The following is a 13785-nucleotide window of genomic DNA, read 5'->3' as shown; positions in this document are numbered from 1 at the left end:
GTCTGTGATATTTTGTACAGCTTTTACTGTTACTGAACAAAACACAAAAATTTTCCTTCATATATTTTGAATATATATCTGTGGATACCATGATGAATATTACACTGTACATAGTAAACACCAAGAACTCTATATAGCAAGAATGATTCCTTCTTTATATGTACAGATTGTCCTGTGGAATTAAACAAACAGTACAAACACTGTATAATAATAATAATAATAATAAAAATCAAATCAATTGTTCCTTCTTGAAATATTTAAATTAACTCAATTCATTACAATCCTTTAAATATTTCAAAGCTCTAATACTTGATTTAATAACTATGTCTAATAGAATAGTTAGAAAACAAGCATTATTTATGGAGGAATTTCTCAGGTTAATCATCACTGTGGTGAGGTGGATGCTGTTTCCCCAGCAGTTCTTACAGGGTCTAGAAGTAAATAAAGTTATTGGTTTACTTCCTGACTGCAGGGAGAAGGCTGAACAAAGCAAAAGGGAGACCATTTTTGCTTTCAAGGATCTTGCAGATGAAATTCAATAAATAAAGATGAAATGTAAGGTATTAAGCTATCAGTAATACCAGACCACAGTAGCTGCATCTGCTCCTATTCAGCCCCTGCACCGGAGGAGGAAAACCAGCAAAATAAGAAAGGGAAAAAGGTGATGTGCACATGTGTGCATACTCAGTGTATATTCTGAAATACACTTCATCAAACCAGGAGGTGACTCCTGCCTTTTAGAGAACCAAACTTGTAATTCAATCCTGGATTGCAACAAGAATTTTATATCTGACTTTTCCATTACAATAACTGGTATTAAATCCAAACTTATCACTGCAGAGAACAAAACTGAAACCTGTCTTCAAGCAGAGCACCTGAGTCCTTGCTCTGGCTAAAGAGTGTGTAGAGGGCCTGAGCTGCAATGCAAGTGTTCAGAGAGCCAAGCCAGCGTGCCTGCAAAAAGACAATGTGGTTTCGTAACAGCAATTCTCTTAGACTGATCTCAGTTCCCCAGTTTCAATGTAGCTATTCATACTGACCTGTTTGAAACAATAGTGGAAAGACCTTCCCTTCCCTCTTACTGAGGGAACTGTATAAAAGACTACATTTATGAAAGGAATAAGAGTACGGACAGGTATATCCAGTATATCAAGGCAAAGAATAGAATTACCTTGGGAAGAAAAACAATCTTGTTACAGGAAGCAGAGGCAAGGAAAATTGTAAAGCAGTAACATCTATCACATGCCAGTCTTCCTCTCTGACTGGTGCTGACAAGGCAGCAATGCAAACTTGTCAGATAAATGCTTTCTTGTCAGGTTTGGACTAAAAAACTGTATAGTAAGCTCTGTGTCCAGCTAATGATGTAAAGTCACCATTGTAGGACTGAAATGAAGAAAAAAGAGTAAGAAAACAGAGCGGGAAATAGAAAGCCAAAATTATTCCTACTGTCTAAGTCTTTGACTGAAGAACAAGTTTTTAACAGTTTAGTTCACTGCAAGCTGCCATGCTATCCACCAGCTGGCGAAACAAACCGTGAAAGTCTGTCTTTATATAGTCTCTGAGGAAATACCAATTCATTGCTTTTATTAAATCCTTGTGAGAAAGCCAAGTTTGAAGCTGCTGGGGACTTGTATCATTTCCAAGGCATGTGGAGAGGGGATGAAAGGAAACGTCACTTGAAAGAGATATTTAGTATCCAGCATCAGCTGTGGGACATCCTCACGATTGCTTAGCATAGCCTGAAATCATAACAGAAAGGGTAAGAAAATATTGCGTTACGAATCAAAGCAAAACCAGCACATTGCTTTCTTCCCATTGCAAATCTTGTTTTTACATGAAGTTAAGCAGATTTGTTTGCATCACTTCCCAATATCTAGAAGCTGAGCAATTTAGTAATAATATGATGCAAAGTTCTCATATAACTACAAAGCACCCAAAACTGTATTACAAAGTATCCTGTAAGCTGAATATGAGAAACAACAGTTGTAGCTCTTACCTGGACTTTCCGAACAAATGATGGAGTCACTCTTTTCTCAAAGTCATCTATTGGAGTGTATGAGTTGAGGATCTTAACTATCTGTTCAAATTACAAAAGACTATTTTAGTATGTCATAAAAAGAAGACAAAGAAAAGAATTAATACGATATCTTTATTGATATTCAATTAAAGTTTCAATTAAAAAATTACAATAGAGAATTTTGACTGCTTGCTTAATGAGCTGTTATGTATATGATGATTGCTATGACTAATTTCCAGAGGTGTCAGCAGGATCAAGGAGATGTAGAAAAAGCTGAAGTGATTAAGGGAAACAATTTTTAAAAGCCTGTGACAAAGTGAAGAAAATACATTGTGGAATAAAAACATGGGATAGAACAAAGCAGGCAAATGTTCATCATGGAAGCAGTGAAAATGCTAACAGTCAGGAATAAGGAGTTAAAATTTCAATTTAACAAGTGATGATGTGGAATGCTGAGCAGTGAGGAATGCCATTTTCATCAAATGAAAGGCCAATAGCCCTTTGCCAGAAATTATTTTAGACAGCTAAGATTCTGCAACCAGTTCTGGCAGAAGAAAACAGATGATTCATTACCTGCACAGTGGAAAGAGATGTGCAGTGTTCACATATTTCCTTGGCATCTTCATCTGTGATCTTTTTAACCTGAAGGAGCCAGGCTGCTTGGGATAGGGGCTCCAAAGTTTCTTTGGCATTGCTGCTCTGAAGATTCTTGTCCTTAAGCCATTCTTCTAAATAGCTGATATTACATCTGGATTAAACCACGAACAGAGAATAGAAATGTCAGGTTCTCCTTGTCAAGTAAGTTACTTTAAAGGCTGCTAAGGAAGAAATACTCCTCTAATCCACTGTTCAAATTAATATATTTTAAGTTAAAAACTATAGGTGTAGATCACAAAAATAAATTCAAACAATATTGAACTGTAAGTTTAATCCTTTGTATCAGTTTTATTTCTTTTATTTCTTAAAGCTTGGATAATAGAAAGCAAGTTATTAGTTTAGCTGTTGTTTACAGAAAATTACTTGTATCTACTGGCATTGCCTATTACACAGTGGCACTGTATGTCATTAAAACATTCATTTACAACTGAACTTGTGCAGGAAATGAGAACAATCTTTGCATGTTGTACAGCAGGGCCAGGCTTATAACTGATGACCTAGAGGTTAAAGCAGCTTTCTTCTAGTAATGTTCCCGGGTGGGTCAAGATTTTACTGATGTTTTTTCACCTTAGTCTGCAGATTGACTAATGGAGAACAAATGAACTGTATCTTCTGCAAGACAGTTAGGAGCATGTTTTCTTGATGCTGTTATAAGACAGATGATGCCCAATCTACACCCTCAAGGGCTCTGTCTCTGTGCCTTTCCCATCACAGAGCATGAAACATATGCAAGTCAGCTTTTGTCTCTCTGCCAGCCAGGGAACACTGCACCTACTCACTAGAGTAAGAAAGAATTAAAAATACTATTGGGCCCATCACAAATGAGCTAGCATGGAAAGAATCCTAACCATATTTGACTTTAAGCTTCAGACTGTAATTTTCTCTGCCTTTTCTTCCATTAGTGTTTCCATGGAAAGAATATTTTATCATTATTACCTTGTGAAAGCTCAGCCCAAAATGCAAAGATTTACTTTTTCCAAAGGAGTAAAAACCAATTGACTAATTTAGCAGAACAGTCACAGAATATCCAGTGAGTTAAAGGACACTGAACTTCTAACACTTTTATGTATTCTCAAGCTTGTTGAAACTTTACTGGCTTTACCTTATCTGCATTCCTTTTCTACAAGAGCACATGTCCTTGCGGAGGAAGAGACTATTGAGGGTGACAGCTCCAATCAGAAAGAAAAGCTGCTTCACTGCCTGCTTTAGAAGCTCAGAGTCCAAGCCATTCTGACACATAGTACTATAAAAATAGCTGAGCTGTTGCAGGATAGAGGTCATTGTGTAGGTATCTGTGTCGTCTATACTAGAAGAACGTTTACGGAACCCTGTAGGTTTCAAGCCAGAAATTCCCTGAAGACTTTCATATTCCAGCATGCCTGGTACTGAAATACAACAGAAAATAACATGTAAGACTAAAGCTCCTGAGGCTCTTTCAGTTACATTAATTATTGAACAAAACCTACTTTCAGGATATTTTAGAAGTTAAATGCTACAAGAAAAATAAGATACTGACAAAGGCTTCCAGAGCACACTAATTTTAAAAAGCCTTTTGCTTTTGTAGAACGTTGCTCAGATTCAAAGCATTATCTCCCACCAGGAAATGTTGTGAGGAAAATGTCTTTACAAACCCTGTGGGGATATACCACTCAGTAGAATTTATATGGGTAGAAACACACATACAGGAACACACATATAAATCAACAGAAGAAAAAATCTGTCCCACCCTTTGCCTCCATGTATGAGCTTTATTCATGTACTTCACAAGCTCATTTTAGATCTGTTTGGATTGCTGTTGTCTTACCAATCATGGGCTGAATGTTGTTCTCCATTACAACAATGAATTGGTGGTAGATTCGAATTGCCAAATCACTAAGAATTTGTCTGTATTCCGAGAGATCAAAATGCTTCAAACAGTTCTTATTCTGATGTGGAGTGTTAGACTTCATGAATTCCTACAAGTAAGTTGTGAATATAAGAAATCACACAACATTATCATTACATTGAAGTAATGATTTATAATGTATGTTCTGGAGAAACTCATTCCATCTCTGGCTGAACACAAGCTCAGAATGAGTCAAAGCTACAGCTCATTTCAATGGATACTTCCTGTACTTAATTTTTCATTTTATGCTGAGGTTTACTCTGTTCCTACAGCCAAAGGGAAGACATGCACAGATTTCAATGAACTTTGGAGCAATTCCTAGAAGACTTAAACAGAATGAAAACTCCTCCTGCCCCTGCTTGCAAAAAGCTAAATCTGTTTATGATGGCAAACAAAACATTTTACATTTTATTGCTGCAAAGGGATATAATTTTTGGAGTTTTCATCAACAAATTTCTGTTTTCAAAAGTCTACACTGAACCCTAACTTGTGTGAAGTCTTGAATATCCATTAGAAATATAGGTATAAACTAGTTAAAACTAAATTCTGGATTCAAACCTTTACCTACAGTTGAAACCAAATGATAAAAGACAAGTTTAAATGTTTCGATTCTCCAGCATTCCCCAGCCGTTCTTGCTGTGCCCACGAGAGGGAGCGTGGCAGACACACAGGTGCTGTGGTGCCAAGGGTTTGCGGTGCCTCCTTCCTTAAATCCTGAATCCTATATTCTAATGTCTCCATGCAATTTCAGTTCAGTCTACCTAAGCTTATAAAACCTAGCACAAAATATAGCACGAGTTGCAAATTGAAAAGAATTAAAAGAATTCTGAATCTCAGGAAAAAAATTAGCTTAAGCAAGCAAAAGAAAGAAAAAAGCTGGTCTGCTCCTTTGCTCCTTGCCTGATATTTTCTTCTATAACTTTATTTTGGTAGCAGTAAGTGTTCAAATGTTCCCAATTATAAAATAGTAAAACAGGTTTTTATCTATACATATACATGGTTGGATATCTGAAGTCCAGCTCATATTTAACTCATGCAGAGCGATTCAAATTAAGTAGTTTCCATGTCATGTCTTTAACCTCTAGCACTCTGGTGTTTCCTTGATTTCACTCGATCCATTAGCTCTACTCTCTTATTTGTATAAGACATATAATACCTCTGTAGAGCAATGTGAATATGTAAATACCTGGAAGGAACAGTGGTAAGCTGATGAATAATTATCTTTTATCACTGCTTTTAATTCTGACCAAAGTCTGTCAAAAGTAAAGGAATGAAATTATTTTATTAAACGACCTACCTCTTCCCCACTGTACTGCTTCAAACAGTTCAGAAAATAATATGTATTGGAAAGCCAGAAGGACAACATCTCAAAGTCTTCTGAATATTCCTGAAAGTGATAAGTAAAGCAATCTTATTATGGTATTGACTCATGGAGCTCATTTAATAACTAAACTTAAGAGCATTACAGCATTGGTATAATTGAGCCTATCTACAGCAGAAGGACCATACAGCATTTGTAATGTGCTGACTGAATAAATCATGCTGTGTTTTCAGGCTAATACACACACAGAAAGGATCCCTCTTGTGTTTGGTAAAAACTGTTTAATTATTCTTACATAACAGACTGGCCAAATAAATTAGCCTGAACCAACAGTTTCACACATTTCTATGGATAGTGTAGTGTACTGGAGGGATTCCTGCAAAGTAACATGAGCACCTGCATCACAAATGAAACTGAAGTACTTATAAACACAAGTCTAACTACGTGTCAGGATGTTTTATTTTTGTTAGCTAAGTAAACACAACCTTTTCTAATGGATAAACTGTGCTATAAATTTGTTTGTAAACAAACTGCAGGCATTAAATTTGTTTGTGAACAAACTGCAGGCATTAAATTTGTTTGTGAACAAACTACAGACATTAAATTTGTTTGTGAACAAACCACAGATATTAAATTTGTTTGTGAACAAACTACAGGCATTCTCTATGCACAGAGTTCTGCTGCATGAACTACAGTCCATTCCTGCCTGTGCTACAATGGATGCCTAGTGTTTCATTGCATTATAAATGCATAATAAAGCATTCACAGAGCTGAATTTGTTATGTAGACAACAGGATAGCAATTCTTGTTTATAACTTAATTTTCTAAACTGGATGGCAACAGAAGTTTAATCATTTGGGTACTAGTGCTGCAGCACCAAATGACATTACAGTAGTAGCCAAGCAGTGTAAAAACCTCTTCAGATTCTGATGCCTGCTTGCTGCCAGACATACTAACCTTCATTTCTGTCCATCTTGCTTTTACCAGTGCTGAAATCACAGGTGCACTTCAGCTGGTTAGCTACTCATTGTAAAATATAAAATACTTTAAATGATTTTGTCAACAAGCTCTTCAGATTAAAGTAATTTATGTTAATGCATTCTGTGTTCAGCACAGCTGAACCTTACCCGGAGACTTTACAGGGATACTACTACAAACTTCAAAGAGTGTCACTAATGATTATCATTCTGTTATAGGAATACCAGCAAATGAAAGGGTTGGCATTCCCCAGGTGCTAACCATGCATCTTGTAAACCTTATGTTAAAAATCAAAACGTGCAGTATAGTGCAGTTAAACATAATTCCTACCTTAACAACTTGTTTGATACCATCAATGGTTTCATTCATGAAAGACTTCAGCATGTTAGCATCATTCAGATAATCTGCATACCTCACACACATGAACAGGATGTGAGCTGGAAGGCCAGGTATCATATTAACTACCACTCCACGTGGCTTCAAATCTGCATAAAGGAGAGTCATTTGGTTTATTATATAAAAATTCAATGATTCAATGTATCATTCTGGAAAGGACAGAACTATGCAGTTCATTTCTTCAGTGACCAGTCACTTGATAATTGATTTACTGATGAGTTGCTTGTTTCCAAAAACTTCTGTAACAGTATTGCTCACATAAGAGTATTAATTACATTTCCCAGAGAGGATGGAGAGTATTGTTGCAAATTTTAAGGTCCAGTATGGGCTATGCCAGGCAGGACAACTTCAAAAAGCAAGTTACATTTAACTATCCACTGAAGGCCCCACCAAATTCTGATATTGCTTAAGGACACACCTTTGTTCACAAAGACATAAACATTCACAAGGCTGAAGCAGGTGAGAAGAAATAGTAGGTGTTATTAATTTAATAATGGTACCAATGTACATGGAAAATTTGTAGGGTTTACAATTAGTTGTAAGCTAATGCAGAAAGCTGGTTTGGCAGCAAGATTGATATTGTAAAGTAACTCAAAGGAAGGACAGAATTCTTCTACCAGAGAAACATGAAAGTACAATTTCAGTGAGGGGAGTGACATGGAAAGGACAGACAGAAGAGTAACCATCCCACATTGATATAAGCCCAGTGACTTACAGACTGAGTAGATGACCAGGAAGAAAGTATATTCAAGTCCCTGGTGTGCTCTTGATTTATAGCTTTATAGGTGAATAAATGATAAGAAAGATAACAGAGTCAGCATTATGCAGAGTCACACAAGTGATTTTTACACAGATAAAGCACTTAAGTACTTGAAATGTCTGGCAGTAGCAAAAGAGCAATATGTAGCCTCCAAGTAGTATTGGTGGTAAGAGTGGGGAGAAAGGCAACTTTAAACATAAGTGAAATATGGTGCCATGTAGTTTTTGTTGTAGTGTTCTACACTGACTATTGATGACTACTGATAAAATTGCAAGTGTTACTAAAATACCGAGGATCAGATTTTGAATGATCCTTTCTTCATCCTCTTGTTTGTACTCCATCATTCCAATGTACTCTTTGGACAGAGTTGGCACATGAGCTTCAGCTGTCAAACACAAAAACACTATTACTTGAAGGTTAATGGCTAAGCTAATGGTCACATTAGAACACAAACTATTGGAAGAAAACAGTTTTCTCTGCAATAAAGAAAGTACAGGCCCTGTTCACATTTATGTTCTTAGCTTATGGTTCCAACCATTACGAGTGAAGCAAAATATATTTTATTCATGTGAATAGTTTCACTGAATTCAGTAGAATTACTTGCATTAATAAGACAAATAAACAGCAATAATACATCTCTACGTTAGACACCCCTGCAAAGTTTTCAAGGGTATTCTATAGAGAAGAATCACATTGTGTAAGAGCTTTGTACAAACTATCTTCATGTCAGGAGTTACTCATATGAGGCAAAGCTAACACTGTTGGCTCAGAGAGAGTTTGTGTGAGGGCATGTATTAACTGCTGTTGACAGAACCTTATGCCTCTGGCTTCATCTTTAGCATATAGTCCAAGTCCCATATGTGCCTATTATTTAGCTGGGAAAAAAACACAAACCCAAACAGGAAAGGACTTCTATGTGATTTCTGTTGATGTTTCCCCTGGCACTTTTCTCTGAGGTTTTAAATTTCTAACCACAGCCCAAACTCCACCTTTTTAAAAATACATTTTTCTTCAAACAGACATTGAACATTCAAAACTATTAAAAAAACAATAGATCACATAGCAGTATCTTACCTTTTTCCATAGTCTTGGTAAGAGTTTTGATCTGAGCCTCCAATTTTTTTATTATTCTATCTTTCATGTCGAGTTTTTCTTCAAGATCCTGAAATAATCAAAATCATGAGTTCAGAGTACACACAATTAAAAAAATGTTTTCTACTGCTCCATGTTATTGCCACAATTAAAGCATGCTATGATGTGTTTTCACTTCTGTTTCTTCAAGATCCTGAAATAATCAAAAGTCATGAGTTCAAAGTAAACACAATTAAAAAATGTTTGCTACTGCTACATGTTATTACCACAATTAAAGCATGCTATTTGCTGGAAGAAACACCTTCATATCTTTTATCTCCCCCAATTAATTGAGAAAACATCCTGTCCATACCACAAAATCATTATTTTGTTCTTTTTATCCAGTATTTCAGGTGCAGTTTCTTAATGACAATTTCATTTCCTCACCATGTTCTCCACAGCAAGTCGAGTTGTCACTTGCTTCATCTTGCTTTGTACTCCATCCTGGACTTCATCTTGCATCAAACCATTGCTCAATCCCTCAATTTCTTGGGTTCTGTCCTTCAGACTCCCTTTTTTCTTTATGTCTACTTCATTCTTGGCCTCATTAGTTCTACAAATAGGTAAGAAATCTTGTCTCTTAATCAGTTGTTTAAGCATAGTCATATTATACTTGTCCATTACTTATTAACTGCACACAATGCTGTAAGGCAAATCTTACATGGAATGTAACAGTTTGAAGAGTTTAAGTGGCTGTGTTACTGCAGCTTACAGTGTTATGGGTTCAAATTGAAGGAGGGGAAGTTTAGGTTGGATATTAGAAAAAAGTTCTATCCTGTAAGAGTGGTGAGACACTGGCACAGGTTGCCTAGGGAAGTGGTGGGTGCCCAAACCCTGGCAGTGTTCAGATCCAGGATGGGCCCAACCCTGGCAGTGTTCAAATCCAGGATGGGTGAGGCCTTGAGCGTCCTGCTCTAGTGGTGAGGTGCCCTTGCCCATGGGAGAGGAGGTTGGGACTAGATGATCTGTAAGGTCCATTCCAACCCATAAAATTCTATGATTCTATGAAAAATAAAAGTTACCGTCGTTGTGTTCTCTCCCCTTCTAGCTCATGATGCAGCCGATTGGACATCTCTTCCATTTTTTTCCAGTCATAAATAGCAACAAAACCCAAAACAAAAGAGAAACAACAAAATCAAAGTTATTTACGTAAATAGCAACAAAACCCAAAACAAAAGGGAAACAACAAAATCAGTTATTTACTGTTCTGCACTGGTATTCAGTAGATCTCTTCTTGCACTCATAATTTTGTTTCATCAAACAAAATTGAATGATCTGTCAGAAAATTAAGTATGCCTTAAGTTCCAAATCATTTCTCCTTTTTAGGATTGTTTCCAAAGGGCATTGTCCATTCCATGTATTCTTAGCAGAGCCCTATTGAATACATTTGCAGACATCCAAACCATAGAGCGGAGTGACCTCAGGAAGGTGAAAAAAAAGCACATGCTTTCATGCATTTTATTCTTTTATAAGAGATATAAACTATACAACATATTTTTTCATTTTCTTTCTTACAATTGCCTATGAAGAAAGTAAGTAAGGGAATGAAGTTATCATGGAATATTGCTTCATCTTTTAAAAGTTCAAATACAGAGAATTCATCGTGTTTGTCTGAAACACCTCAAGGAATAGGGACCCTACTGTACTTTACCTTGCAGCTTTACATTCTGCTCTTGAAGGCGGTTTTCAAGATCTAATTTTTGATTTTCAAGTTCAGAAATTTGCTGTTTAAGATCTGGGATCACCTGTTAGTGAAGAAAGAGATTTGCATATTTCAGCACCTTCCTTCTTTTCAAATGACTGCAATAGTTCCTATGACACTGTAAGACCTTCAAGGGCAAAGAGCCAAAATCAGAGAGACTCTGGGGCAGCACTGCTACCTGCTTGCCTGACTTGTTTAACTTTTCTGGAAGCACCTGCTGCTTGCCACTCTTAAAAATGAAACAGAGAGCTAACCAAATTGTTGGACTGTCCTAGTACTACCATTGTTCTGTTCTAGTTTAAAGGAAATTACACTGTGGCTTTAATTTCACAGTTTAATTAACAGTGGAAAAAACTTCGATATGACACAAAATAATTTTTTAAAAAGTAACATTATAAGTAACTTTTCCATATATTTTCAATTCTCATAACTTTGTTTTGAAAATATTTCTTCAGTCATTTTTCAGAAAAACGATATGGTCTATGCTATTTTCTGGAATAATATCCCTTCCTTGTGTCAGTTTTGCACGCACCAGTTATCAGACTCTCCTGCCTTGCTTGCAGTTTGTTTGGTGTGCTTTGGTATGCTTAGCTGCCCTCTGGTGGGGAGAGCCTCAGAACTTTGACGAGGCTTCTGAGAAAAGTCTCATCAGGTTTATGCAGAAAAAAAGGGCAAAAGTCTCTGTGAGGCTGCCCCAACAACTGTGCACTCAGACAATTACACACTCCCCCAGCAGACAGGCAAAGAGCCTTATGGATGTGGCACCTTAGATGGTCCCATTTGTTTGACCATTAGGATTTCAAGGACATGACCGTAACATTTTGGGTGCTTTGTGCCACAAACACATTTGGATTGTACTGATACACCTTGATCTTACCAGATTTTCTGAGGTCAGCCTGCTAACTTCAAGTCTAATGCCATCATTTATGTCATTCTCCTCTCGGAATAATTTCTGTAGGTGATTAATATCTTGACTAAGATGTTCAACTTTAAAGTTCAAACCTTCAATCTCCTTCTCATATATTTCCTTCTGAGACTGGAAATGACTTTCCAATACTCTGTTAAAAAAAGGAGAAAGAACATGGCAGATGTAGAACAACCTTGATGCAATGGGTCAAGCTTAATATGAAGTGAAAACAAAGTACTGTGATTAAAACAGAGATATTCCATTACATCACCTGTGTGTTAAAGGAGTTGGAAGTTCTGCATGATATCTCAGAGGAAACATATTTCCCCAACTGGCACATACACACTTATCTCACTGACTTAGTAAAACTTTGTTAAACTGATTTTAAGCTGCTCAGTACATCATATAATGCAGCGTTTGTCCATTTCTTAAACAGCAGATCAGTATTGCACTGTCAAATTAGCTACTCACTGACCTTTCAATTTATTTTCTAGATGACAGCTTCAAGTTATGAAAACACTGAAGAACTGAACTAACCTTGTAGCTTTTTTCAAGCCCTCATAAGCAAACCACAGTTCTCCATCCTCATTTAAGTGTTCCAAATCCTCTGTAGAGAGCCTAGAACACAAGGCAGTACCATTAGTGTGCAGGTGAGCAAAATGTATTTCTTAAGCCTTTTTGAAGAGACCTCAGAACAAAATTACCTGCTTCTCACGTCTTCAAAATCATAACTTTCAAGAAGCTGTTTTGTAACTGCTGACATCTTTTCTGGAAAAAAAAGGCCCACAAAGTTTACCAAATTAATTATTTTTATAAATTAATTTATCAAATAATTTATCAAAATTATCACCTGCTGAGCCTTTTTCTCCCCTTGTGAGCACATATAAGAATAGAATGAAATCACTGTGGGTGGGAAAGAGAACTGGAGTCTTGTCTGTTTAATCTGGCCTGCTTCACACTGCAGTTGGCAAGTTCTCTGCATTACCTGGTATGTAGCTTACCCCTCATTTCTCGCTTCTGTGAGTGGGCCTGCTTTTCAACATCCAATTTTTGCACCTGCAGCAGTTCAATTTCCTTTTGTAACTCAGGTATTTTCTGAATCAGACAAAAATTACAGACCGAGACAAGGAGTGAGTGACAAGGGCTGTGTATCAGTTAAATCATAAAGATAATTATGAGTAAGAACAAGTTAATATGGTAAAAGGCTTAAAATGTGTTGTGTTTAAAGCATCTGGTTCTCAGGCATCAGAGCAGATGTGATCTACTGAAAAAATATGTGCCATGGAATTGGCTCAGAGAAAAAATTGTACCTTTACTCAAAAGTTCTATTTTCAGGTTCAGTTTATAAACTACATTTATGAAAAATCCTGAGAAACTAATATAGTCTCAGGAAAAGGAAAAAACAAAGACTTACATATTTAAATGTATAAATATTCAAGCATGAGTACTCCTGCAAACACACACTGATTTCTGTGAGGAGTAATGTACTCATATTGTGAGCTACAGGAAAACAGGGTGACACAGTGGTGTATCAAATACAGCTTGGTAACCACAAATTCTTTTATAATGCACTGAAGATAAAAAAATTAGTGAAGATAATCTGTAAACAAAACACACATATTCTCTGCTTCCTTCATCCAGCAAAGACTGCAAAATGAAATGTGTCATGCTTCACCTGAGCTTGCTTTGTAAGCTGTCCTACTTCCATCTTCAAGCCATCCTGAATGACAATTTCTTGCTGAATTTGATGTTGTAGCTGAGTTTTTTCTTCTTTCAGAATCTTAATTTCTCCCTTGAGCAATTCAATCTCCTTTTCATAGTCCTGCTTCTGATTTTGGAAATTTTTTTCAAGTATCCTGAAGAAGACAACAAAAAGGTGGCTTTATTTTTCTATATTCATAAGTGAAAGGGTGGGCTTTGGTTTAGTTTTAATTTGAAGGACAAGCCTCATTGAAGAAAACTTAAATGAACAACAGTTACTTAAAAATGGTTTCCTACATCCTCAGAATCAATCTAGAAATGGATGATAAT

At 36.5% G+C, this 13785-nt stretch overlaps 1 protein-coding gene across 1 annotated transcript in view; it reads right to left on the bottom strand.

The window, feature by feature from the left end:
• Positions 1 to 1586: 1586 nt before the first annotated feature.
• MYO5C (myosin VC) overlaps positions 1587 to 13785 on the bottom strand; it is a gene marked incomplete at its 5' end in the record, with an annotated part of 24295 nt that continues 12096 nt past the window's right edge. Inside the window, 17 exon segments of the mRNA XM_009074408.1 lie at positions 1587 to 1739; positions 1997 to 2077; positions 2591 to 2765; positions 3777 to 4059; positions 4479 to 4629; positions 5857 to 5946; positions 7189 to 7343; positions 8304 to 8399; positions 9089 to 9176; positions 9533 to 9698; positions 10168 to 10219; positions 10782 to 10890; positions 11725 to 11905; positions 12292 to 12372; positions 12459 to 12522; positions 12756 to 12849; positions 13430 to 13610. Of these exon segments, the coding sequence (XP_009072656.1) occupies positions 1587 to 1739; positions 1997 to 2077; positions 2591 to 2765; positions 3777 to 4059; positions 4479 to 4629; positions 5857 to 5946; positions 7189 to 7343; positions 8304 to 8399; positions 9089 to 9176; positions 9533 to 9698; positions 10168 to 10219; positions 10782 to 10890; positions 11725 to 11905; positions 12292 to 12372; positions 12459 to 12522; positions 12756 to 12849; positions 13430 to 13610 (2200 nt within the window).

The sequence above is a fragment of the Acanthisitta chloris genome, unplaced genomic scaffold, assembly GCF_000695815.1.
Source record: "Acanthisitta chloris isolate BGI_N310 unplaced genomic scaffold, ASM69581v1 scaffold12445, whole genome shotgun sequence".
Lineage (NCBI taxonomy): Eukaryota > Metazoa > Chordata > Aves > Passeriformes > Acanthisittidae > Acanthisitta > Acanthisitta chloris.
This window is presented reverse-complemented; position numbering and strand designations above follow the sequence as displayed.